General features: G+C 51.1%; 1 protein-coding gene across 2 annotated transcripts; it reads left to right on the top strand.

Moving 5' to 3' along the window:
* The first annotated feature begins 199 nt into the window (after positions 1–199).
* On the top strand, positions 200–26,500 carry atp2c1 (ATPase secretory pathway Ca2+ transporting 1). 2 transcript variants are annotated; one of them, XM_056592653.1, is made up of 27 exons: positions 200–308; positions 10,352–10,456; positions 11,041–11,157; positions 13,689–13,778; positions 14,218–14,253; positions 14,759–14,820; positions 15,397–15,505; positions 16,016–16,174; positions 16,291–16,359; positions 16,467–16,542; positions 16,749–16,815; positions 17,385–17,509; positions 17,826–17,923; positions 18,091–18,186; positions 18,742–18,831; positions 19,297–19,401; positions 20,139–20,295; positions 21,291–21,461; positions 21,955–22,052; positions 22,171–22,221; positions 22,966–23,132; positions 23,811–23,879; positions 24,068–24,184; positions 24,312–24,459; positions 24,981–25,076; positions 25,344–25,485; positions 26,279–26,500. In XM_056592653.1, the coding sequence occupies exons 1-27, from the start codon at positions 285–287 to the stop codon at positions 26,422–26,424; spliced, it is 2,790 nt and encodes a 929-aa protein (XP_056448628.1). In that variant the 5' UTR covers positions 200–284; the 3' UTR covers positions 26,425–26,500. The 2 variants fall into 2 exon arrangements, with proteins under 2 accessions (XP_056448628.1, XP_056448626.1); XM_056592651.1 differs by lacking the exon at positions 200–308 and adding an exon at positions 8,983–9,687.

The raw sequence follows: 26,500 nt of genomic DNA, 5'->3' as shown, positions 1-26,500 counted from the left end.
GATATAGGGCGCTTTTTACAGTATGACCACATGGGCTGGAGAAGGAGGCTTGTCTCCTCCTGGTCCATGGTCTGTAGAACATCTTCCAGGAGATAGACCCGCCATGGGATGAGGTTCATGTAGTGACTATTATGTCTGACGAGGTGGGCGGGGCCAGAGTCTCTGGGCGGGGCCAATCTGTCCCACGGTCGGAGTGGAATCTTCTTGCCACGTGACTCCGCCCCCCTGCCGGAGAAGCGAGATCGCTCCGTCAGAGGCGCGCGACGGCAGTGGGATCCCAGAAGATGCTGAAGACACGGGAGCGTCTGGTGAGTGGACACGGCAAGCCCCCAACGCACCGACACACGGCCCTCTCACACGGGGGTCCCGCCGTCCCCCCCGGGGTCGGTGGCCCCTGTCCGGGCCTACACCGGTTAACACACCCGCCGGTTGGAGTAGTGCTACCCTCCGCAGTACGTTAGTGGGCTGCTAATGTGGCTAGCGTTAGCTTCCTTGTCGGGCAGGCAGGCTGAGGCGGAGTTTCGCCGACATGATCCCGGGTGGATCTCATCCGTCAATGAGCGTTCTCCGGGTCACGGTTTTTATGTTGTGCTGTGTTGTAAACAATGCCGCCATCCCTCCGGTGCTGGTTGGTGGAGCGGCTCATCAGCTGTCAGGATGTGGACGTGGGTCTGGTTGTGATTGTAGTGTGGACGCTCTGCCCCATTCGGTGGTGAAAACTGTTTCGATTGTGTTTGAAGTAACCAAACATACAATTTCCTATTTATACTATGTGCAATGCATTATAAGGTTATTGTTTTGAACTTTATATTTGTATACGTGTAGTGCGCGCCTTGGAAAGTAGAGTGTGAGACCGAAAGACAGAGGATTGATTGATTGATTGATTGATTGATTGATTGATTGATTGATTGATGGGTGCATAGATAGACGCATAGATGAATAGTGGGCCGTTTGACACAAAATTCCTGATCATCGTTATGTGGGTGTCTGCAACAGAGGATGTGTCAGTGGATGGTTTACATGGTATCGATCGTTTGATAAAAATGTAGTTATTTATTCGTGGCAAATAATCTTCAGACTTATAAAAACAGTTCTTGCAAAACGTGCAAGGATAATTGCAAGGCAACATGAAGCTACCTCATGTGATGACGAGGACAAGAAGGAACTGAAACCCAGGCTGCATTCTAAAATGGTTTAATTTTCTTCCTATTGATAATGTCATGAGGTCAACAACAAGGAGTGCAAATGGCGAGGCCAGTCAAGTCAGGAGGGGGGCAGTACAAGTTGAGACTTACCCCGTTCCAGTGCACAGCGATTATGAAAACTGGACTGGGACAGTCCAATCTAAGGCTGACCATAGCTACTCTGCTCGAGGGCCTTGGGGCCAGTGTCCATTAACTAGTACTAGCGCTAGTACGGCCGCGTCAGGTAGGGGGGTGTTGAGACACGCTGTGAGGATGCGCTCCCCCTCTCATCAGCGAGTGTTGGAGCGCATCCGGCCTGACCTCAAACCACACGCAGCAGAATGAAGCATGTCACCGCAGCGCTCTGCACATAGTCTATGGATAAACAAGCATTTGTGGGGGTTTTGGAATTGAAATGCATGTTCACCAGGTATAACTATCTGCTGGGGGGAGAGGAAAGGTTTAGGAGGGTTATTATAATGTTAATGTATTTAGCAGCTAAAGGTTTAAACTATTCCAAAATATACCTAAAAGCTGCGCTTACTAAAAACGTGGTGTTTATTTCATAAATAAACAACACGCAGCATCTTATCCTAGCTATCTCTGTTGTCTATGGGGAAAGGGTTAACCTACTGATTGTTATTGCTTGGCACTTGGTTCTATGAAGATCCTTACTGTACCGACAGAGATATATTGATGTTTCTCTTTCTCTTTCTATCTGTGTTGTATACGGGGAATGGGTTAACCTAGTGATTGTTAGTGCTTTGCACTTGGTTCTATGAACATCCTCACTGTACCGACAGCGATATATTGTTGTTTCTCTTTCTTCTGACCAATGTACTTGTTGAACGTTGCTTTGGATGGAAGGTCTGCTAAACGCCCTCAATGTAAAACGTCTCCCCTCAAACCTCCGCAGCCGTGTGTCTCCAGAACAGCGAGGTCCTGCTGTAACCTCGTCAGCCCGATGAGCGGCGTCGCACGCCGCCGGCCTCCTACTCCGTAATACAGCACGATATCGCAATATTCTTTTGGCGTGAAATCACGGTAGAAATGAAAAGGGAGACGGATCAGTTGCCTGACTGCTGTGCCGTAGCCGTGGCGCGGGGAGCAGGTGAACAGCGAGGCCGGCGGCGCCGCCGCTGTGCCCAGTGTAGTGTCAGCAGGATGGTCTTGGCTCGGGCTGCACTGTGATCCCGTATCGGGTGTGATGTTATTGACGCTGACGTTGGCTGTGATCCGTTCGTATCGTTGTTTGTGTTTGTCTGAGTGGATTGACGCCTCAGACCCACTCGACTCAAGCTAGGTCTTCAGCCCCAAATTACTTATTTGGGTCAAGTTGGATAAAAATAATAATGGATTGTTAACAGATCTCTGCCCAAATTAGTGTCAATAAAACAGACGAGACCGCATTATAATGCAGCCACATTCGAGGTGATCATTATTCAACAGTCACAGCTCAAATCAGATCATAACACAATCACAGTCGATATCACCGCATGGTCGGTTTAATACGATCACAGCTGTCTGTTTTGATGAATTCAATCGCTCCCACCATCTAAGCCAACAGCACACACCTTTATCTAACATAATCAATAACTCAGTTAAGCTAAACAGAGGTGAGCTGGGCCTAAGTGCTAGGCTTGACAAGAACATTAAAAATGGTGGCGATTCATAAATGCACTCCTTGTTAAACAAGTGATTCCCACAGCGATATCCGGATTGCTGAGTTATGGAGTAAAATGTATTGATCTCACTACAGTCAGCATCATTTCCCTCCACACATTGCCTCAGACTGTGGATCTGCGGAGGCTGTTTACGTTGTCGACAGGGCCCGTTGGACTCATGGAACCTCTTATCGTAGTGACCGCTGGCTTTAGGGCTCCTTAAAGTCGGGCCTCCATGGTGATAATCGGTCGTATCTTTCTACTTCCTGTGTTAAGTGTTATTGGCGAGCAGGCAACAGGCGAGGGGGGGGATGTGTCACTGGTAGCATGATGTGAGCTGTTGATTTTAATGCTAACAGACAGGCAAGGCCAAACGGCGTGTTTGACAGAGTGGGCTGTGTTTATCAGTGTGTGTATCCTCAGGATCTAGATGGGCTGCTGTTAGGTCTGCCATGCTCTCTTTCTCTCCGGCTGTCTGTTGCTCTCTCTCTGACTTCGTGCTCTGCCTGTCCGTCTGTCGGTCTCTCCCTCTCTGATTGTTTCTCTGTCCCTGCCTCTCGCTCTGGCGCTGTCCCGCCCCCTGCCTCAGTGCTGCTCTGCCATTGGTCCAGACACTGCAGTGTGATGTTGACCGACGGCTTCTGTGTTGGGGGCAGGGGTGTGTGTGTGTGCTGGGGGTGAGAGGGTTAGTCGGTTAGGGTAGAGAAATAATATCCAGGGCTAAATATTTCAAATGCTCCGGACGACGAGGTCAATAGGTACCGAGGTCACCAGTAAATAAATACAATGAGTACACCAGGGCAGCTGCACCTGTGAGTCAACAGAACACCACCCGGCCCCAGGCTGGAGAAGAGGGCTAAGTCAGGTCCTTAAACAAGTAAACAGACCCAGGGGCCGTTGCATGTAGCCAGTTAGGATGTCATTTAAACAGTTTCCCTGCACTGTTGGGATTTTTTGTTTGCAGAACTGCTGATTTTAAGATTTCCAGGACCAGGACAACTCGATGTCAGCCAGGTTGAACTGATAGATATGCGTTAACGACGGGCTTCAAAGGCCTTCGTCCGTCTCATCCTGACCATGGAACCGATCAGGGAATTCCAAAGCCATAGTTGCAACTTCAGTGGTTTGATTGGTTGAAGCACTGAACCAATTAACATCATTTTCTGTCCATTTTGCCCTACGTGATCATGGAACAGCTGTGTCTGATTTGACCAGGTGTTAAACATGACAAAAGGTTTCTTACAATATTCTGGTGGGCTACATGAAGGAAGGAGGTGATCCTCTGGTTTCCCTAACATCTCACTGTGAGCTGCGCTCCAGTTGCCTCCCAGGTCTGACACAGAGCCCCTCCATTAGGTCTCTGTTCAGAGGGGTCACATAAAACAATGACGAACCAACCTACTGCAGGCCCGGGCGGGGTTACGGTTGTATGTAGTGTGTAGGTATACAGTACAGTATACTATTAGTGTACTGTCAGTACCTTTACTGTACCAACAGCGATAAACCGTTTCTTTCTACTGACAAATGTACTATTTGTAAGTCGCTGTGGATAAAAGTGTCTGCTGAATGCCCTAAATGTAAAGAATGGAAATCATTATTAATTAAATGTTTTTCTAATTCACGTAAAGATTATTGTGGAGGTGAAATATTAACATGGAGGCAAAAGGATGCGCCTTGGAATACAGTGGGTTTGGATGTGACCATATGAGAGTGGTTCCTTACCGGTAACTAAACCATTATGACCAGTAAGAAGTGGCCACTGGCGCCATCCTGCATTCACCGGGTTTACTCAAGGTTCACAGTATGGGTCGCTATGGTTACTGACCCGCGCTGTCGTGCTGGATAAACGGGTCACGTGACCTGCACGTTTTTCCAGGCTTGCAAATTTCTGGATGAAGAGCGCACACACACACACACACACACACACACACACACACACACACACACACACACACACACACACACACACACACACACACACACACACACACACACACACACACACCCCCCCTTGTTGTTGAACTCGTCACATGAGCAATAGTATATGAAACCATTTTGGAATGCAGCCTTTGTTTTAGTTCTTTCTTGCCCTCTGCCTCACATGACGAAGCTTAATGTCTTTGTCGCCTTTGTCTATCCTACTACTTTTTGAAACCTGTTTATACTCTGTAGAAACATAAGTGATTACTGTCATCACTTATTTTTCTACAGAGTTGTCTCTGTAAGAATATCAAAACAACAAGGTTTTTGAACCGACTTGGAGTCTGAAGATTTTGTTCAGAGGTGTGGTACTCTCCCTGGAAGTTACAAAACTTGGGTGTGATTAAGTGATTCTAATAATCTGCCAACATTGTTGGTGGAAAGACCAAATGAAACACAGGACTTTCATCTTGGGACCTCGTTGCCTCAAATCGTTGATTGTTTGTAGGTCGACCCAAACAAAGCATACCAACATTTTTGCGTCAAATCTGACAGGAACTTCCTCCAAAACGAACACTTATCTGATTTCAACATTAAATGGTAGACCAGGCACTGCCCTCCAGCCAATGGCAGCCCAGTATCGCGTCCAATCATAAACCTGTCGTATGTAAACCTGTCTCTCCTGCATTTTGCCCAACACTTGTTGCCGCCAAAATCCGGATATTGTCTCTGCATGACTTGTTAAGGCAGCTAGTGTTGGGTCATTGAATTCTGCTGAATGACGCTTTTAGTTTGAACGTTTATCGACATGTATGTTGGTCTTTAGGTCATGTTATTGCTTTATGTATTACTGTGTATAGTACTGCATTATCACACCAGGAAGTTAAAACATACACCTTTGACCGCACCTGCTGAATGACTAGAGAGATTAATGAGTTGACTGATTATGAGAGAAGAAAAGAGGTTTAAACTTTAAGGAAACTAAGAGGCCACTGGATAAAGTTACTCCTCTAACTCCTATAATTAGATCAACATTTGAATCATGCGTGCTATAAAACATGCGTAACAGAATCCCTGCTGTGTTGGCTTGGAGCCATGTTCCAAGGGCTGTATCCAAAAAAACCTTGAATGAGGAAATTCTACCAAGTGGTCATCGAGAGCAGACGGTAATAACGATTATAAAGGGATTAAACAATCTTCACGGTATCTCTAGATTAACTTAATCGGCTGTAGAGCTGAGCGATTAATCGATTTTTAATCGTCATAGAATATTTGCTTTAGGACAATTTTTTTGGAAAGAAAATCGATTTATAAAAAAATATAGATATTTGAAAGAAAATAAATCAAATATCAATTTGGCAGCATGCGCTGAAGAGTTTGTCTAAAGTCAGTGGCAACCGAAAGCCGCAGCACATCATTTATTAAACTGAGGCACGCAGCGGAGCGGTAGAGGTGTGTTATTTATTTAGCTTTTGTTAATCATTGCTATTATTCAAATAAAATAATATTTTTCATTTATCGCAAAAAAATCGAGCCAATAACGTGCCAATTCACAATTCGCCAACATTAACTCAAAGCTATTGGAGCGTTAAAGACAAACGTTGATGGAGAATCGCAGACACAAAGATATTACTTGTGCCTTAAATTTTTGGCAACTACGTCGTCTTTCCTTTTGAAAAGTTAAAATTCCACAAATTGTTTGACTTTGTTTCAGTTGTTATTTGGACATTAATACTGTTAAGCTGACCCCCCCCACCCACGGGGGCAAGTTTAGACGCAAAGGAATGTTGAAAAAATGGAATATCACTAAATAACTCTCTGGCCTGGAACAGATTTCAAAGGAGAAACTATACTGGCGGTCGTATTGTTGTTTAGACTGAGCATGTTTCCTTTATCTCCGATGACGTATCGTGTTCACTTCTGGAGTAAATGTGGTTCTGGCGATGTTCTCTGCTACAATCCACCTTTTCTGGGCTCGTCTACAACCAGACACGGGCTGATGATGTGGATAAGCGGTTAATGGAAGAGTTTGAAGGACAAGGATACATGGAGGTGGTGATCTGTGGTGATGGCTGGTCTAATCTGTGCACATTGATTAGCCAATACACATTGGTGCTTAGCCTCAAGCTGCCCCAGAGTCCAGTCAGTGCGACCCGTTCCAGGGGAGGCTGCTTCATCCATACATTTGACTAGTTGAGGTGAAGAGTTGGACTGGGCGTGGCTACCTTTTATGGTCGGGCTTAGCAAAAGCATCTGAAGGGAAGAACGTTGCATCCTGGGGATTGGCAGTGTGGAAGTCTGTGTACTTGACCCCTCCCCCGCCCTCCAAGGAGGAGGAGGAGTCCCTGGATCCAGCTCTAAGCTCTGGTTGGTCTTAATCACCCAGAATCCACTCAGCCGCTCTCACCTACTCAGGCCTAAAAAAAAAAAGAAGTTTGGTTCCTGGTGGTTGTCAGTTGAGGTCATGGGTAGGTAGGGAATTTTATTTTATTTTATTTTTATTTTTTTTTCAGCGGCAGCGAATGATAGGTACGTTGTTTTCATTAAAAAACGAGAAAATTCGCTCAGAATGAAGAGGTGCTGTACCAAAACGTAATTATAGTTTACATCAAAAACATATTTTTCTTCTTTTTTTTTTTTCTTTTTTTTTTAAAGCTCATAAAATTATTTGGGTCGCACATAAATTGACAGGGTCGGTCGGAAACCGGAACCAAACAATTATTATTTTTTGGCCTCAGAGCTACCCAGCACCATACCCTGGAGCGGGGCCAGAGCAGGCGGCCTGGGGCCCAGCCCTTCCCTGGGAGCCAGAGCTCCAGTTGAAGGCCGCCTTAGGGCCCTTTTCCACAGACAGTACCAGCTCTACTCGCAACAACTGAGCGTGGCACGACTTGCTTTGGTTCCAGGCACGTCGTGTTTCCATCTTGAATGAAGTACCTTTTCAAGGTGGGCGGGTCGGCATACGGGCGAAACTGCAGTGACGTGATTATCCACGCGACACATAAAGGGCTTGGCTCAGGGCTATATAATACACAGCGATGGCATGCTCTTGCGTGCTGTTCCTTCCATGTTGATCAATGTCAATCACTATTGTTGTCTGAACGCTGATGATAGTATTTATAGATGTCGCTGTCAGGCTCGGACGTCGGGCTCATCATGACTCGTCCGGCGGCGTCACTCTCTGGCCAATCAGTGGCCAGCAGCCTGTTTGCGTGACACAAAAAGTATCAGATAAGCTCTCATGGAACCTCGACTGAGGTGAGACTAAAAAAGTACCAGTTAGCAGGTACCAGGTACCAGGTTCACTGAGGCGAGTTGAGCTTGTACTGTCGGTGGATAAAGGCCATTAGGGGAACACCAATCCAGATATGGATCCCTGAGGACGTTATTCTCCAGTGCATGTGTGAAAGGGTTTTGTGTGGATTAGCTAGCGTTGTCCCTTCAGCTGACTTTACACATGGGTTGGTTGGAGTACTAAGCCTTCGTATCACCCTGTGTGCTTGTTTTGCAAGCTGAGGCCTCTAATTGAACCTGGTCACCGTGTTGAGGGGGGCTTTAATGGCAGCGTGTGCTAACTCACAGCCATTATCCATTGCTGCAGATTACATTAAATAATTTTCTAATATTTGTAAGACAATGTGGTCCACTGCTACACTTGGTTGGATAACTTTTGGTGTATTTTAAGCTGTATGGACTGATTTGGTTCTATAGGTAGCACTAGGCAACGGAAAAGCCAGGTATTTCTGCTGCTGCTATATCTTCTGGTAATACAAACCAACGAGATCCTCTGGTTGACGCAGTCATCATTAGGGCTGCAGTCAACCAAACAAAATCCTGGTCGACTGCAATTGGACCGGCGCTACGACCAATCGATTGTTTCTCTAGATCTAGAGCAGGGTGCTCCATCTGGTAGGCTAAACATCGCGCATGTGCTGTCTGGAGGAAGTCACAAATTGTTTGACTTTGCTTCAGTTGTTATTTGGACAATGCTGTTTAGCAGTCCCCCTTCCCCCCCTCGGGTCAGACAACAACCTCCCCCCCCACCCCCACCCACGGGGGTACATTTATGACTCCGGCCCTCAGGACACTGGAGAACACACCCAAACCCCGTAGGATCCCGTGACCCTCTCTCTGCACGCAGCAGGGACTGGGAAGAGGGCTGTGCTGAAGAGTCGGCTCTGCCTCTCAAATAATGACGGGCGGCAACATGGGCCTGGAGGCTATATGGGAGATGCTGATGATCTGAGCCGACCTTTGGTTTCCTGTCATGTGGTGGCACCCCATATTAGCCACACAATAGGCCTGTGAAGGCACCACATCACAGGCCCGGTGTCGTTTCAAAGGGTTGGCGTTTCGAGGAGTGGATGGGCTTATGTCTGGATGCCGTCTTTGTTTCCAGACTCCCTCAGCGCTCAAGATTGAGATTTGTTTCTCGACTGAAAGCCAGTTACGAAATGAATTCTAGAACCAGGAGATGCCCCTCGGTGTCGTCCGTTGAATCCTGATTGATCGGCCACACTGAGCTGCTTTAGCCTCCGCTGCGCCATATTGCTGAAGCAAAAGGCATTCAATGCCGTTCCACGTTGTCCTTCACTGCAGGACTTCATGTAGTAAATAAACTTTATTATCACACCCAGTGGACAGCAGGTCTCTTGTTTTCAGAAGCAGGATGAAGGTGACCAGCAGGCAAATATTGTCTGGGCGTGTCTGTTTAACAGGTATCAGCGGTCGCTGTTCACCTGGGGCGGTTCACTCCCGCGCTGATCACTGGAGGAGTCTAACGTACAGTCGGTGGTTCTTACAGCGCTGCTGTTCATCCTCTTTGGCTTTCTTTTTGACTGAACCTGGCAGCCCCTTGGACACTAACCGTGTGACCCTAAGCTATGGACGTTTCCGGTCAAGAAATGGAAGAGCTCGAGGTCTGACCTACTCTTATCATGGTTTTTGTGTGTTTGTGCTGGCCTGGTGTTACTCTTTTGTACTTGTCTCAAATTCCTTTTGGATCAGACGCAAAGCAAACAAACAAGACATACTTGTAGAGTCAAAATATTTACAGCCTTGATGGGAGAATATTCTAATGGTGTGAATTATTTGAATGCGTGTGCTTTAGTTTGTGAGGTTGTTTCCTCGTACGATAACTCAAAGGAGTCACCTCTCTGTTTTGTAGAAAGTTGGCATCCAAAATGAAACTTCTGCGATACAACTGCACCTTCATGTTATCAACAGAGACCAGGGTGACCGCGACAAAGATTGTCCTGATTTGGGTTGTTTAAACAGATTTTCTTTTCAGGCCAGAGCTGTCAAAAATTTACTTTGGTTTGATTTAATTTGCATAATGGAAATGACGTTGTTTATGTACAGTCCCATTAAGCTCTATTATTTTAAATGATTTTATTGACGGGGGAAATCAGAAAGACCCTTAAGACTTGAATGGAATCTATGTTTTCCAATGGTAATCTAGAGATGGATTGGAAAAATGTATTTTTTTCTGTTGTTGGACACTGGTTCTAAATATTGGATGATCTCCTCCCTATAATTCAGTGATTGAGTGGATTGATTGACCTGCATGGTCTTGTGTTTCAGCTTTCCCCGAGACCCCCCTCCAGAGAAGATGAGATGATGGTGCCTGTACTAGGTCCAAAGAAAGCCAGCCAGCTCCCCGTCAACGAAGTGGCCTGCATCCTTCAGGTACTGTGGCAACACTAACAAGCCTCCCCTCTGACACGCATGAGCCCGACTCCGGAGCCAGGCTCAGTCCAGTTAGCTTGGAGCGAGCTCGGACGTAAGCCGCCTCCTCCCATTGCTCCCTTTGAAGCCTTGTTAGGAACACAGAACCCACGCCCTGCAGACAATATGCTAAAGGGAGGGACGGGGTTGGCTCCTGGACTGCGGCCCAATGCCACACGTCATTCCCTCGTCTCCTCTCCCCCACCCTACTGTCTATCTTCTATTCATCATAAAGGTTATAACAACAGCACTCGGTGAAGGCCCTATCAACAAGGATTAATGACCAAATCAGCCAGGGAACCAACCCCTTTTCGGCTTCCCCACACCTTGTTTAACGTCATCAACGTGTCACAGTCAGTGTCTGCGCATGGTGCTGCGTGTAGTATTAAGCAGTGGTTCTCTGGTGGTGGCCATCACCACGGGACCTGTTATAAACCGGCCTTATAAGAGACGCCCTGCTGCATGCCGGCCGCCCCCAGGGGGCGCCGGAGGGGTGTGAGGCTCTGAGCAGGGCCTGGTGGTGATCTGGTCTTCCCGCTGCGCAGGCGGAGCTGCAGCTGGGTCTGTCGCAGGAGGAGGTCGCCCGGAGGAGGGCCTACCACGGCTGGAATGAGTTCGACATCAGCGAGGACGAGCCCCTCTGGAGGAAGTACATGTGCCAGGTAGGTCGGCCCCCCCCCCCCACACACACACACACACACACGTCCTTGTAAGTCGCTTCTGAGTGTCTGCTGCTGAACAGCTCTTCTGTCTTTTGTGTCAAAGCTCTTGTAAATGTCCACATGTAAACCTTTGGCATGCAATAAATGCATAAAATAAATGCATAAAAAATAGGGATGCAGCGATACCGATGCCAGACACTTCTCAGACACAACCACCCGATACCTCTTTACCTAACGGAACCGGTGCATCCCAGATAAAAATGCCAATTGCTCTTCTAGCTATTATGAATTTGGTTAATGGATATTCCTAGAGCGCACAGTCGCACACAGAGTGAGGACTGATTTCACAGTTCCTCACCGTGTCTCTCACCGTGCCCCTCATGCCAAGAGTCTCCCGCGGGGTCCCGCGGGGGTCCTGACCGCCTCGGACCGACACCGCCGGCGGCGCTGCTCATCGTGTCGCGTGGATTCTGATGAACGGAGGGCGTGCGCTCGGTCGTCATGTTTGCACTTCTCCTTGGCAGCATTTGATCGTTTGCATTTCATTGAAATGTTTACCGTCTCGGGAAAGTTCAACTGAGGGCAACCGGCCCAGCCCGTTTAGCACTGAGGAGCATCCAGCATCAGGGGGGGGGGGGGTACTAGGAGGAGCCGGGGGTCGAAAGAGCAACGTAGCGGTGACCCGTCAACCCCCGGAGCCACTGCCGACCCCAAGGGGTACGGGCTGCCCAGCCCTGCAGGATGTGGAGTACCCTCCCTCAGGTCCTCCCCAGGTCCTCGTCCCCCCGTCCCCCGGCCCGCTGGCTGGTGGGGTCGGAGCTCACAGGACACGTAGTGGGGGTGGGGGGTGGGGGTCCCCCACATTCTGGCATCTGCTATATGGGGGTTTATAAAGGCCTAACAGGGGCTGTACCCGGGACGCTATTGACGGCGGTCTCAGAATAATAGAATAATGGATTGCGTTCATACGGTGATCCAGGGGGGTGTCCCGGCTGTGAGGCACCGGGCCTTCTGCTCTCTCCTGCAACCCCCTCGTCTCCTCTGGGCTCCCTCCCAGCCAGACGGAGGAGGCGAGCGCCGAGCCCCCCTCTGCCATCTGCCAAGTGAGCAGTCGCTAATGTGTTGGCACGGCAACGGCGCACACCTAGGGTGCCTGCATTCCAATGCAGGGGGGGGAGGGGGGGTGGGCTGATATCCGGGACTGGGCGCGGCGACGGCCGGGATTTAAACGCTTCTCACGGAGCCCCTCGGACCAGGCCTGGGGTCTCCTCTCCTGGGGAGAAGACGACCTGAGGGGCCTGTTTCATGATCAGCTCCAAGAGGCGCTTGGCTTCGGGCTCCACCGTGGGCCTCATTCACCCCGTGGCCCTCTTGGATCCGTACGCCAGCTCGGTGAGGGAGCCGAGGGCGTCTCGGAGCCCTGGTGGAGCCGAGACGGCTGCGAGGCGTGGATGAGGACCATTCGCTTACCCGGTGGCTGCCTTCAGAGAGCACTTCGCTACGGGCTAGCTGGCATGCAGCTGGGCTAGCTAGCATGCCTGTAAGCTTTGTTGATTCTGAAGGGCGGGCAGGACGGTCCAGCGGTGTCTGGAAGTTTGTTGCGCCCCGACAAAGGGCTCTGGGTTCAAAGCCTGGCCCGTCTGAAGCCAGGCGCCCCGGTGACCTCGGGCCTGGTGGCCGGGAGCTACTCTGGATGAAAGTGCCTCCGCGTGGTCCCAGTGCTCCTGCGGGGACCGGGGATCGGGCGTGGAGGGGTTCTATGGTTGGCATGGAAACCGGGTCACGTGGTCGACCCGTGCTGAAATTAGCGCGCTCCGTCCTGGTTTCAACCCACCGGGGGCTGCCTTTCTGTGTCAGCGTGCGTGTTGAGGGCGCAGAGCGGCCTCTGCAGTCGCACCACAGGTCCACACGCCGCCGCCGCCGCCGCGCGCTAACGAAGCCGCGGGGACGTTCGCGCGCACACACACATCGCCTGCGTTTGGTATTCCCTGTACACAGATACCCACGATCTAGCAGGATCGTTAGTTTTTATATCTCCGTGGTCATTGATTATGCTTTGTGGTTTGATTCAGTGAACCCAAATGTCCCTACGGGGATAAATAAGGTACTTTATCAATTCATTCCTTCCTCAACAATCTCTCCCTCTCTGACTCTCTCCCTCTCTGACTCTCTCCCTTTCTTACTCTCGCCCTCTCTGACTCTCCCTCTCTGACTCTCTCGCTCTCCCTCTCTGACTGTCTGTCTCTCGCTCTCTCTCTGTCTCTCTCTTGCTCTCATTTTCTACCTCTCTATCTTTCTCCAACTCTCTAACATTTGATATGTAATGCCAATTCCTTCGTCAATGTTGACATTTCACGTTGCCATATCACACATTAAAATGAGTAAATATTAGCTGAGTAAACGCAAGAGAATGTAACTGACCTTCCCTGTATCCGCCTTTGTCTCTCGCCCTGCCTCTCTCTCTAGTTCAAGAGAATGTAACTGACCTTCCCTGTATCCGCCTTTGTCTCTCGCCCTGCCTCTCTCTCTAGTTCAAGGACCCTCTCATCCTGTTGCTCCTCGCGTCAGCTGTCATCAGTGTGCTCATGCACCAGTTTGATGATGCCATCAGCATTACTGTGGTATGCGCACGCACGCACGCACGCACGCACGCACGCACGCACATCCACTCAATCTTACACACACACACACGAACACACATCCACTCACTCTCACACACACACACACGAACACACATCCACTCACTCTCACACACTCTCACACACATCCACCCACTCTCACACACAAACACACACATCCACTCACTCTCACACACGAACACGCACACATCCACTCATTCTCACACACGAACACACACATCCACTCACTCTTACACACACACACACACACATCCACTCACTCTTACACACACACAACCACGCACGCACACGCACACATGGGTACAATCTTTCAGTGGTGATTATCACATGACTTGATACGGCGCCATGTTGGACCGGATCTGTTGGATTCAAATGAGTGTTCATTCCACCCTGATGGCTCTGTGATGTTCTCTGTTTACAGGCCATAATCATAGTTGTTACGGTTGCCTTTGTGCAGGTAAGTCATAATTATTGTATTCCACGATTATATCTAAGACGCATTCTCAAGTCTTTCACATCTTCCCACACATGTTAAAATGAGTAAGAGCACCAGTTTATACTGTGTTTTTGGACATGCACACACTTAAGAGCGATAATGAAATTGTTGTCAGAGCTACACTGTACCAAATCACACACAGTGTAGAGATACACTCACACACACAAGACAGAGGAAATGTAAATGGACTGCATTTATATAGCGCTTTTCTAACCATTGGCCACTCAAAGCGCTTTGAGTGCTTTGAGGAAGAGGGTTTCACTGTCGTTCTGAAATGGCCTTCCGTCTTCTAGTTGAAGCGTGCCGTCAGTCAGTGAACCGCGGTGAAGAATGTTTGCTGCCAACGTGTCTGTTGGCAAGTGCCTCCTTCCTGGGGATTAATGAGCGCGTGTGGGTGTGTGTGTGTGTGTGTGTGTGTGTGTGTGTGTGTGTGTGTGTGTGTGTGTGTGTGTGTGTGTGTGTGCAGGAGTACCGTTCAGAGAAATCTCTAGAAGAGTTGGGGAAGCTGGTTCCTCCAGAATGCCACTGGTAAGGCCTTATCACCTCCTGCACCGGGCCAACGGTTTCCTTTGGTGCCTTGAATCCGGTTCACAACTGTTTCTCTTTGTCTTGTCGCTCCGTCCCTCTCTTCTCTCTATCCCTCTCTTCTCTCTATCCCTCTCTTCTCTCTATCCCTCTCTTCTCTCTATCCCTCTCTTCTCTCTATCCCTCTCTTCTCTCTATCCCTCTCTTCTCTATATCCCTCTCTTCTCTATATCCCTCTCTTCTCTATATCCCTCTCTTCTCTCGATCCCTCTCTGTTTATTTCTCTCTCTCTGTCTTTATCTGTGTCCCTCTGTCTCTCCCTCTCGCTCGCTCTCTCTCGCTCCCTCTCCCTCTGTCTTTCTCTCGCTCCCTCTCCCTCTGTCTTTCTCTCACTCTCTCTCTCTCTCTCTCTCTCTCTCTCACTCTCACTCTCACTCTCACTCTCTCTTTCTGTCTTTCTTTCTTTCTTTCTGTCTCTCTCTCTCTGTCTCTGTCTCTGTCTCTGTCTCTGTCTCTGTCTCTGTCTCTGTCTCTGTCTCTGTCTCTGTCTCTGTCTCTCTGTCTCTGTCTCTTGCCCAGTATCCGCGATGGACGTCTGGAGCAGCTGTTGGCCAGAGAGCTGGTCCCAGGAGACACCGTCTGTCTGTCCGTTGGGGAGAGGGTCCCAGCCGACCTGCGTCTCTTCGAGGTACACATGTACACACACGCATGCACGAACACACACACGCACGGACATGAACAAACAATTATTATTATTTTTTTAGTAATTTCTAATTGCGGCAGATTATAATGTCCCACCCTGCATGTCTTTGATGTATGATTGAGCTCTTGATGGCCCAAGAGGATCAGGTTATCTACGTCTGTTTGATCTTTCCGTCGACGCCTTCCTCCAATACTGGGGTTTGAACCCTGATAAATGGGAAATGGGATGGTGAACATTATGTAGCGTAAGCCTAACCATTGGCCACTAAAAGCACTTTACGATATTGCCCAACATTCACCCATTCATACTCCCATTATCACGACGACGGCGGAGTCAGCCACGCAGGGCGACAGCCGGATCGGAGCGGTCAGGGTGGGGGGGGCTCGCTCAGGGACACCTCGACCCTCTGCTGGGGGGGGCCCGGGATCGGACCAGAGCCTGCTCTACCTCCTCCGCTGCTAATTGTGTGTTTGACCCCCCCTCCCCCCTCCCCAGGCCAGTGACCTGGCTGTGGACGAGTCGAGCCTGACTGGGGAGACCTCCCCCTCCTCCAAGACCACGGCCCCCCAGGACCCGGCCAGCAACGGAGGGGACATGGCCTCGCGCAGCAACCTGGCCTTCATGGGGACGCTGGTCCGCTGTGGCAAGGCCAAGGTGGGTCAACTGGGCTGGGACTGGTTCATACTGGTCTGGCACCAGCCTGAACCAGTGGAGATGTTGAATTGAGAATGAAGACCGACCAATGCTTCTGTTTGATCGTCCCCCCCCAGGGCATCGTCATAGGAACCGGAGAGAACTCAGAGTTTGGGGAGGTGTTCAAGATGATGCAGGCAGAGGAGGTAGGCTGACTCTTATTGATTTCGTACTGTAACGGTGTGTGTGTGCACGCTGTGACTGTGTGTGGTATACGGTATACCTAACCTCCAACGCCCCCTGCTGGCTCCAGGCTCCTAAGACACCGCTCCAGAAGAGCATGGACCTGCTGGGGAAGCAGCTCTCGCTCTACTCCTTCTGCATCATAGGTACGGGTGTGTGTGTGTGTGTGTGTGTGTGTGTGTGTGTGTGTGTGTGTGTGTGCGTGTGTGTGTGTGTGTGTCTCTCTCTCTCTAAGCCTGCCCGTGTGTGTGTGTGTGTGTGTGTGTGTGTGTGTGTGTGTGTGTGTGTGTGTGTGTGTGTGTGTGTGTGTGTGTCTCTCTCTCTCTAAGCCTGCCCCTCTGTGTGTTGTCAGGGGTGATCATGCTGGTGGGCTGGCTCCAGGGCAAGCGGATCATGGACATGTTCACCATCGGCGTCAGGTAGGCCACAACCCGTACAATAGTGTCCCCACCCTTTATCTTAATGGGAGTGCCCTTAACTCAGCCTTGGGCTATTCCCTTAAACATAAGCCCTCAGCCGCTGTCTATGCACTTATGACTTGAGCCCAGCGCATTGCTCCCTCCCCTAGTTACCTCCCCCGTTACCCTGGTTACCTCCCCCGTTACCCTGGTTACCTCCCCCGTTACCCTGGTTACCTCCCCCGTTAACCTGGTTACCCTCCCCCTGTTACCCTGGTTACCTCCCCTGTTACCCTGGTTACCCTCCCTGTTACCCTGGTTACCTCCCCTGTTACCCTGGTTACCTACAAACGTAACCTCCCCTGGTGACATCGCCCTGGTAACCCTGGTGACTTCCCCCTTGTAACCATGGTGACTTCCCCCTGGTAACCATGGTGACCTCCACCTGGTAACCATGGTGACCTCCCCCTGGTAACCATTTAGACCTCCCGTTTGGTAACCGTGGTGACCTCCCCACGCTAACCATGGTGGCCTCCCCCTGGTGACCTCACCGTGGTAACCATGGTGACCTCCCCCCCCCCCCCCCCCAGCCTGGCGGTGGCGGCCATCCCAGAGGGCCTCCCCATCGTGGTGACGGTGACCTTGGCCCTGGGGGTCATGCGCATGGTGAAGAAGAGGGCCATCGTCAAGAAGCTGCCCATCGTGGAGACCCTGAGTGAGTCACACGACCTCTGACCCCGACTGGGTGGACCCCGTGCACCGACACGACCTATGACCCCGACTGGGTGGACCCCGTGTACTACTAGTTGTACTATAGTTTTAGTGCTAATACTACCCTACTACGTAGTACTGCTGCTACAGTACTTACAACCATTGATTGGTCGTTTGAGCCCAGGCTGCTGTAACGTGATCTGATTGGGTGATGATGTATGGATGATGCATTGATTGGTCGTTTGTGCCCAGGCTGCTGTAACGTGATCTGATTGGGTGATGATGTATGGATGATGCATTGATTGGTCGTTTGTGCCCAGGCTGCTGTAACGTGATCTGCTCTGATAAAACCGGCACTCTGACCAAGAACGAGATGACGGTGACTCAGGTGTTCACGTCGGATGGCCTCCACGCAGAGGTACGGGGGGGGTGGAGGGCTTGACCCCCCAGGGGAAACCTCAGTCCTACTAAACGGACGGTTTAAGAGAGCACCGTAGCTCAACTGTCACCTCCACTGTGATTTAATATACTTTCACTGAATGGCTGTCTCTGATTGGCCACCGGGCGTGTCCGTCTGCCCTCCAGGTGACGGGCGTTGGCTACAACGGGGCAGGGGAGGTGCTGCTGGACGGAGACGTGGTGCACGGATACGCCTGCCCCTCCATCAGCAAGATAGTGGAGGTACACTCACTCGCTCACTCGTTCACTCGTTCACTCGTTCACTCGTTCACTCGTTCACTCGTTCACTCACTCACTCGTTCACTCACTCACTCAGACTCATCACTCGCTCACTAAGACACATTCATTCACTCACTAAGACTCACTCACTAAGAATCACTCACTCACTAAGAATCACTCACTCACTAAGAATCACTCACTCACTAAGAATCACTCACTCACTAAGAATCACTCACTCACTAAGAATCACTCACTCACTAAGACACATTCATTCACTCACTAAGACTCACTCACTAAGAATCACTCACTCACTAAGAATCACTCACTAAGAATCACTCACTCACTAAGAATCACTCACTAAGAATCACTCACTCACTCACTAAGAATCACTCAATAAGAATCACTCACTGACTAAGACTCATCACTCACTCACTCACTAAGAATCACTCACTCACTCACTCCCACCATCATTGGCTGTATACTAATGCAGGGTGTTTCTGAAAGGTGTGTGTTCTAAACGTTTATGGTGAATTGTGTTCCTGACTGTTTGTGTTGCAGGTGGGGTGTGTGTGTAACGACTCGGTCATCAGGAACAACACACTGCTGGGACGACCCACAGAGGGCGCTCTCCTCGCGCTGGCCATGAAGGTACGCATACACTCACTCTCCTCCCCCCCCCTCCCCCCCCCCCCCCCCCCCCCTGTATAAGTCGTATCAGCCATGGTGGGATCAGGTGGGAGCATGGATTCCCAACCTCCGGTTCACGAGCCTTCCTGGGCTCTGGCGCTACAGATGGGATCCTGGGAGATGGCTGACAGACTTCAGATATCTGAACATAACAACGGGTTTGAGTAGGCTCCCTAAGCTATTTTCTATATGAGGATATATACATGTTGACACGGAGCTGACGATCAGGGGGGGGGGGGGGGGGGTCCACCTCCTCAGAGCTTAATGGGGTCCCGAGTCTGAGGACCGTAGGCCCGCCGAGTCAGGGTCCCCTCCTCCCCCCGGGTCAGCCCCCCCGTCCCTCAGAGCCCATGGGGCCGGGTCAGTACGGAGTCCTGGCTGACCCAGATCTCGGGGTCCCCCCGGGTCCTGACCCTCCTGTTGCAGGCCGGTCTGGAGTCGGTGCAGCAGGAGTTTGTGCGTCTGGAGGAGCAACCGTTCACCTCGGAGAACAAGTGGATGGCCGTCCGCTGCGTCCACCGCACCCAGCAGGTCAGTAGGTCTGGGACCAGGTCAGCAGGTCAGTAGGTCAGTACCAGGTCAGTAGGTCCAGGAGGTCAGTACCAGGTCCAGTAGGTCAGTAGGTAGTAGTACACAGCAGGTCAGCAGGTCAGTACCAGGTCAGTAGGTCCAGTAGGTCAGCAGGTCAGTAGGTAGTAGTACACAGCAGGTCAGTACCAGGTCAGTAGGTCCAGTAGTTCCAGCAGGTCAGTAGTTCCAGTAGGTCAGTAGCACACAGCAGGTCAGTACCAGGTCAGTAGGTCCAGTAGGTCAGCAGGTCCAGTAGGTCAGTAGGTAGTAGTACACAGCAGGTCAGTACCAGGTCAGTAGGTCCAGTAGGTCAGCAGGTCCGGTCTGGGGTCTCTGGGATCCCAGGACCATTCAGTGAAGAACAGACCCAGACGTCCCCCTCCAGTCGGGGGGACCATAGACTGGTGACACATGGCTGGAGGGGTAACTATAGGGGTAACTAGTGTGTGGTAACTAAAGGCTGTGTGTGTGTGTGTGTGTGTGTGTGTGTGTGTGTGTGTGTGTGTGTGTGTGTGTGTGTGTGTGTGTGTGTGTGTGTGTGTGTGTGTGTGTGTGTGTGTGTGTGTGTGTGTGTGTGTGTGTGTGTGTGTGTGTGTTCTGTATGTGTGTGGTGTGTGTCCCCCCTGGGTTCTCTGTGGGTCTGGTGTGTGTTCTGTGTTGTGTGGTGTGTGTGTCCCCCCCCCGTCCACTCTCCCCAGGACCAGCCCGGGGTGTTCTTCATGAAGGGGGCGTACGAGCAGGTCATCCGCTACTGCACCTTCTTCAACAGCCGGGGCGCCGCAGTACCGCTCAGCCAGCAGCAGAGGGAGCTGTTCCAGCAGCAGAAGAGCTACATGGGGACGGCCGGCCTCCGAGGTACGGCCCCCCCCAGGATAAGGTCCTTAGAGCAGACACCTGCTGTGACTCCGCAGCTACAGACCACAGCTGTGTCTCCGGTTACAGACCACAGCTGTGGCTCCACAGCTACAGACCACAGCTGTGTCTCCAGTTACAGACCACAGCTGTGTCTCCACAGTTACAGACCACAGCTGTGTCTCCAGTTACAGACCACAGCTGTGGCTCCACAGCTGTGTCTCCAGTTACAGACCACAGCTGTGACTCCACAGTTACAGACCACAGCTGTGTCTCCAGTTACAGACCACAGCTGTGACTCCACAGTTACAGACCACAGCTGTGACTCCACAGCTACAGACCACAGCTGTGTCTCCAGTTACAGACCACAGCTGTGACTCCACAGCTACAGACCACAGCTGTGTCTCCAGTTACAGACCACAGCTGTGTCTCCAGCTACAGACCACAGCTGTGTCTCCAGTTACAGACCACAGCTGTGTCTCCACAGCTACAGACCACAGCTGTGTCTCCAGTTACAGACCACAGCTGTGTCTCCAGTTACAGACCACAGCTGTGACTCCACAGAAGCTGCTGTTACTTTCTTCAGCTCTAGAGGCGTGATCAACGGGCCGAGTTCAAATGACTCTGGACGCGATTGGCTGCTTGCCGTTGCAGCCAATTGCTCTGTCGTCATCGTGTTAAACCAGCCAATCGGGCGCCAGGGGGAAAAGCCAGCTCGTTGATTGGCTCCCGCAAAAACATATCGGAAGCAGAAAGAAGTGTATTGCCCCTCTCCAGACCCTTCTGCAGGGCGGACTCAGACCGCCGGCAGAACGGGCGGGGGGGGGGGGACCCGGTCTACTCAGAGCCCACCCCGACACCCTGAATCACACCCAATACTTAAGGTGTGTGTGTGTGTGTGTGTGTGTGTGTGTGTGTGTGTGTGTGTGTGTGTGTGTGTGTGTGTGTGTGTGTGTGTGTGTGTGTGTGTGTGTGTGTGTGTGTGTGTGTGTGTGTAGTCCTGGCGTTCGCGTCGGGCCCCCAGATGGGCAGCCTCACCTTCCTGGGCCTGGTGGGCATCATCGACCCCCCGAGGTCAGGGGTCAAGGAGGCGATCGGCACGCTCATCGGCTCGGGGGTCGCCATCAAGATGATCACCGGAGACTCCCAGGAGACGGCCGTCTCTATAGGTACGCCCGTCTGTCTGCCTGTCTCTATAGGTACGCCCGTCTGTCTGTCTGTCTCTATAGGTACGCCCGTCTGCCTGTCTGTCTGTCTGTCTCTATAGGTACGCCCGTCTGTCTGCCTGTCTCTATAGGTACGCCCGTCTGTCTGCCTGTCTGTCTGTCTGTCTCTATAGGTACGCCCGTCTGTCTGCCTGTCTCTATAGGTACGCCCGTCTGTCTGTCTGTCTCTATAGGTACGCCCGTCTGTCTGTCTGCCTGTCTGTCTCTATAGGTACGCCCGTCTGTCTGCCTGTCTCTATAGGTACGCCCGTCTGTCTGCCTGTCTGTCTGTCTCTATAGGTACGCCCGTCTGTCTCTAGGTTCTGTCTGTCTCTATAGGTTCTGTCTGTCTGTCTACTTTTTTTGCCCTTAGTATTCCTTAATGCATGTTCGTATGAAGCATATTGTGTAATGTTATGTTTGTGTGTGTGTGCGTGTGTGTGTGGTGTGTGTGTAGCCAGCAGGCTGGGTCTCTACACCAAGGGGTCTCAGTGTCTTTCCGGGGAGGAGGTGGACCAAATGGACCTGCATCAGCTGTCCCAGATTGTCCCGAGGGTAATCTCTCCCTCTGTCTCTCTCACCCTCACCGTCTCCGTCTCTGTCTTTACCATTCACTAAGTCACTCACTGTCTGTCTGTCTGTCTGTCTCTGTCGGTACCCCTCCCCCCTCCAGATCGTGGTGTTCTACAGAGCCAGCCCCAGGAACAAGCTGAAGATAGTGAAGGTACGTGGTGTGGTCTTTAGTAGCATCTGGTTTCCTCAAGGCTTGTGTGTGTGTTAACAGGGTGTGTGTTTCCTCAAGGCTTGTGTGTGTGTTAACAGGGTGTGTGTTTGTTAACTTGGTGTGTTAGTTAGTAAGGTTCTTTAATGTCCCCAAGGGGATAATTGTTTTCAGACAGTCAAGTCCGATTCAGTGCAGCATACTTTTAAAAAGACACAACGCAATGTAGCAACGCAATGTAGCAACACTGTGTAGCAACACAGTGTAGCAACACTGTGTAGCAACATTGTGTAGCAACACTGTGTAGCAACACTGTGCAGCAACATTGTGTAGCAACACTGTGTAGCACACAGATGACAAATAAACTCTCTCCCCACATCTACACCAGTTAAACCCTCTTCCCACATATACCACAGAAAAACAAGTACACAGGAATAAACACGACATGGACAATGTACAGTGACGAAAAATCAACATATTTTTGTTCAGAGCTATGATGGCTGAGGGGACAAAACTTATTTTGAAATGGGCTTTTCTCCAGTCTAGTTCCCTATATCTGCGGCCAGATGGTGTGTGTGTGTGTGTGTGTGTGTGTGTGTGTGTGTGTGTGTGTGTGTGTGTGTGTGTGTGTGTGTGTGTGTGTGTGTGTGTGTGTGTGTGTGTGTGTGTGTGTGTGTGTGTGTGTGTGTGTGTGTGTGTTAACCCGGTCCGTGTGTGTGTGTGTTAACCCGGTCCGCGTGTGTGCAGTCCCTCCAGAACATCGGCGCGGTGGTTGCCATGACGGGGGACGGCGTTAACGACGCGGTGGCGCTGAAGGCGGCGGACATCGGCGTGGCGATGGGGCTGACGGGGACGGACGTCTGCAAGGAGGCGGCCGACATGATCCTGGTGGACGACGACTTCGCCACCATCCTGTGAGTGACCGTTACCGACCGATACTGACCAGTACTGACCAGTACTGACCAGTACTGACCAGTACTGAGCAGTACTGAGCAATACTGAGCGTTACTGACCAATACTGACCAGTACTACCACAGTAACTACATACAACTAACAAAGTACTACCATTTTACTACCGTAGTACACACTGAGCCAGTACTACCATAGTACTCTGAGCCAGTACTACCATAGTACTGCCATAGTACACACTGAGCCAGTACTACCACGGTACTACCACAGTACTACCACGGTACTCACTGAGCCAGTACTACCATAGTACTCTCTGAGCCAGTACTACCATAGCACTACCACAGTACTCACTGAGACAGCACTACCACAGTACTCACTGAGACAGTACTACCATAGTACTACCACAGTACTCACTGCGACAGTACTACCACAGTACTCTCTGAGACAGTACTACCACGGTACTACCACAGTACTCTCTGAGACAGTACTACCACGGTACTACCACAGTACTACCACAGTACTACCACAGTACTCTCTGAGACAGTACTACCACGGTACTACCACAGTACTACCACAGTACTCACTGAGACAGTACTACCACGGTACTACCACAGTACTACCACAGTACTCACTGAGACAGTACTACCACAGTACTCACTGGCGCTGTGGTTCTCGTGTTGCAGCTCTGCCATCGAGGAGGGGAAGGGGATCTACAACAACATCAAGAACTTTGTCCGCTTCCAGCTGAGCACGTAAGCCCCGCCTCTGCCCCCCTGCCCCCCCCCCCCCCCCCCCCCCCCCCCCCCGACCCCCTCTGCCCCCCTGCCCCCCTGCCCCCCCCCCTGTCGACAGCCCCAGGGTGCACCGTGTCCACCCCTGGTTGTGGTACAATGCAGCCAGTCCCTTGACCCCGCCCACCCCCTCTCCCATTGGTCCTCAGGAGCATCGCAGCGCTCACCCTCATCTCCTTGGCAACGCTGATGAACTTCCCCAACCCGCTGAACGCCATGCAGATCCTCTGGATCAACATCATCATGGACGGCCCCCCCGCACAGAGGTACTGCTGCATGATGGGAACTGGAGTTCATCTCTGTGATGATGTACTGTAACAGTGTGTGTACGTGTGTGTGTGTGTGTGTTTGTGTGTGTGTGACTATGTATTGTAACACTGTGTGTGCGTGCAGTCTGGGCGTGGAGCCCGTGGACCGGGAGGTGATCCGCCAGCCCCCCCGTAACGTGAGGGACAGCATCATCACCCGCAGCCTGCTGCTCAAGGTGCTGCTGTCGGCCTTCGTCATCGTCTGCGGCACGCTCTTCGTCTTCTGGAGAGAGGTACGCACACGCACGAGCGCACGCAGACACATAGACACACAAACACAGACACACACAAGCACAGAACACACAGGTACAACACATAGTCACACAAACACGCACACACAAACACACACACAGATTCAGGCGCTCATACATACACACACATATAAACATACTCATACGTACACTAAGATCCACACACATGCTCATAGATACACACAGATGCACCCTCATACACACACACACAAATATTGGCCCATACATATACCCAATTGACACACACATCTTACTAACCCATTCACTGTGGGTGTATCTGATACGCTTATGTGTGTCTGTGTGTGTATCATGCATTATTGTGTGTGCGTGTGTGTGTTTGTCTATCATGCATTTGTGTGTGTGTGTGTGTGTGTGTGTCATGCGTCATGCATTATGGTGTGTGTGTCATGCATTATGGTGTGTGTGTCATGCATTATGGTGTGTGTTTGTATCATATATTATTGTGTGTGTGTGTATCATATGTTATTGTGTGTGTGTTCCAGTTGCGGGACAACGAGATCACGCCTCGTGACACCACCATGACCTTCACCTGCTTCGTCTTCTTCGACATGTTCAACGCCCTCAGCTCCCGCTCCCAGGCACGCGCGCGCACACACACACACACACACACACACACACACACACACACACACACACACACACACACACACACACACACACACACACACACACACACACACACACACACACACACACACACACACACACACACTAGGAGTGTGTGTTTGAGGCCATGTATGCTATTGTTACACGTTGACTCCATTCCAACACACACGCCGTAAACCACGTGAGATGCACTGGGCCTGTTCAGACGGTGACCTCTGACCTCTGACCCCCCCCTCCAGACCCGCATGGTGCACGAGATGGGGCTGTGCAGCAACAGGATGTTCTGCTACGCCGTGCTGGGCTCCATCATGGGCCAGCTCATGGTCATCTACTTCCCCCCGCTGCAGAGCGTCTTCCAGACCGAGAGCCTCAGCGTCCTGGGTGAGGGGCCGCACGCACACAGACACGCACACGCACACAGACACGCACAGGCACAGACGCACACGCACACGCACACAGACACGCACACGCACACAGACACGCACACGCACACAGACACACACGCACACAGACACACACACGCACACAGACACACACACACACACACAGACACACACACACAGACACACACACACACACAGACACACACCCACACACACACACAGACACGCACACAGACACACACACGCACAGACACACACGCACACAGACACCGACATAGACACACACACACACAGACACACACATGCACACACACACACACACACACACACACACACACACACACACACACACACTCGCCGCTTTCGCTCACATTCTTCTTATTATTTTATTAAATGAATAAGAAGATATTTATTTTTGTTTGTGTGGAACATCTGATACAATCTTTATGTTTAGAAGGCTGATCTGACTTTAAACATCTGTTTTGTTGTCAGACAATAAACGCATAATGATTGTGAATCGCCCCAATTATTATGCTTTATTATTATTTCTTATCATTACAACCACTGTAACCATACCATCAAATCTAGAATCATTGCATCACTGACTGTGTGTGTGTGTGTGTGTCCCTGTGTGTGTGTCCCTGTGTGTGTGTGTGTGTGTGTGTGTGTGTGTGTGTGTGTGTGTGTGTGTGTGTGTGTGTGTGTGTGTGTGTGTGTGTGTGTGTGTGTGTGTGTGTGTGTGTGTGTGTGTGTGTGTGTGTGTGTGTGTGTGTGTGTGTGTGTGTCCCCAGACCTGGTGTTCCTGCTGGGCCTCACCTCCTCGGTGTGTGTGCTCTCTGAGCTGGTGAAGCTGGCCGAGCGTTGGCGCGGCGCCCGGCAGGACCGCGGCCGCTGCTCTGACTCCGCCTCCGACGCCGACTCCTTCCACGAAGTATGACCCCCCCCCGGAGCCGACCAATCCCATCGTACGCACACTGGAGGGGGGGGCGGGGCTTGGACTGCAACGGGGGAGA

The sequence above is a fragment of the Gadus chalcogrammus genome, chromosome 6 (genome assembly GCF_026213295.1).
Source record: "Gadus chalcogrammus isolate NIFS_2021 chromosome 6, NIFS_Gcha_1.0, whole genome shotgun sequence".
Taxonomy (NCBI): domain Eukaryota; kingdom Metazoa; phylum Chordata; class Actinopteri; order Gadiformes; family Gadidae; genus Gadus; species Gadus chalcogrammus.
Note: the sequence above shows the minus strand (reverse complement) of the source record. Positions and strands in the feature narration are given on the sequence as shown.

Coding starts and splice junctions, on each gene's coding strand:
- atp2c1 (XM_056592651.1), top strand. CDS start 9,652: ATGGACGTTTCCGGTCAAGAAATGGAAGAGCTCGAG. Junction 17,924..18,090: donor CGGATGGCCTCCACGCAGAG/GTACGGGGGGGG, acceptor TCTGCCCTCCAG/GTGACGGGCGTTGGCTACAA. Junction 25,486..26,278: donor CGAGAGCCTCAGCGTCCTGG/GTGAGGGGCCGC, acceptor GTGTGTCCCCAG/ACCTGGTGTTCCTGCTGGGC.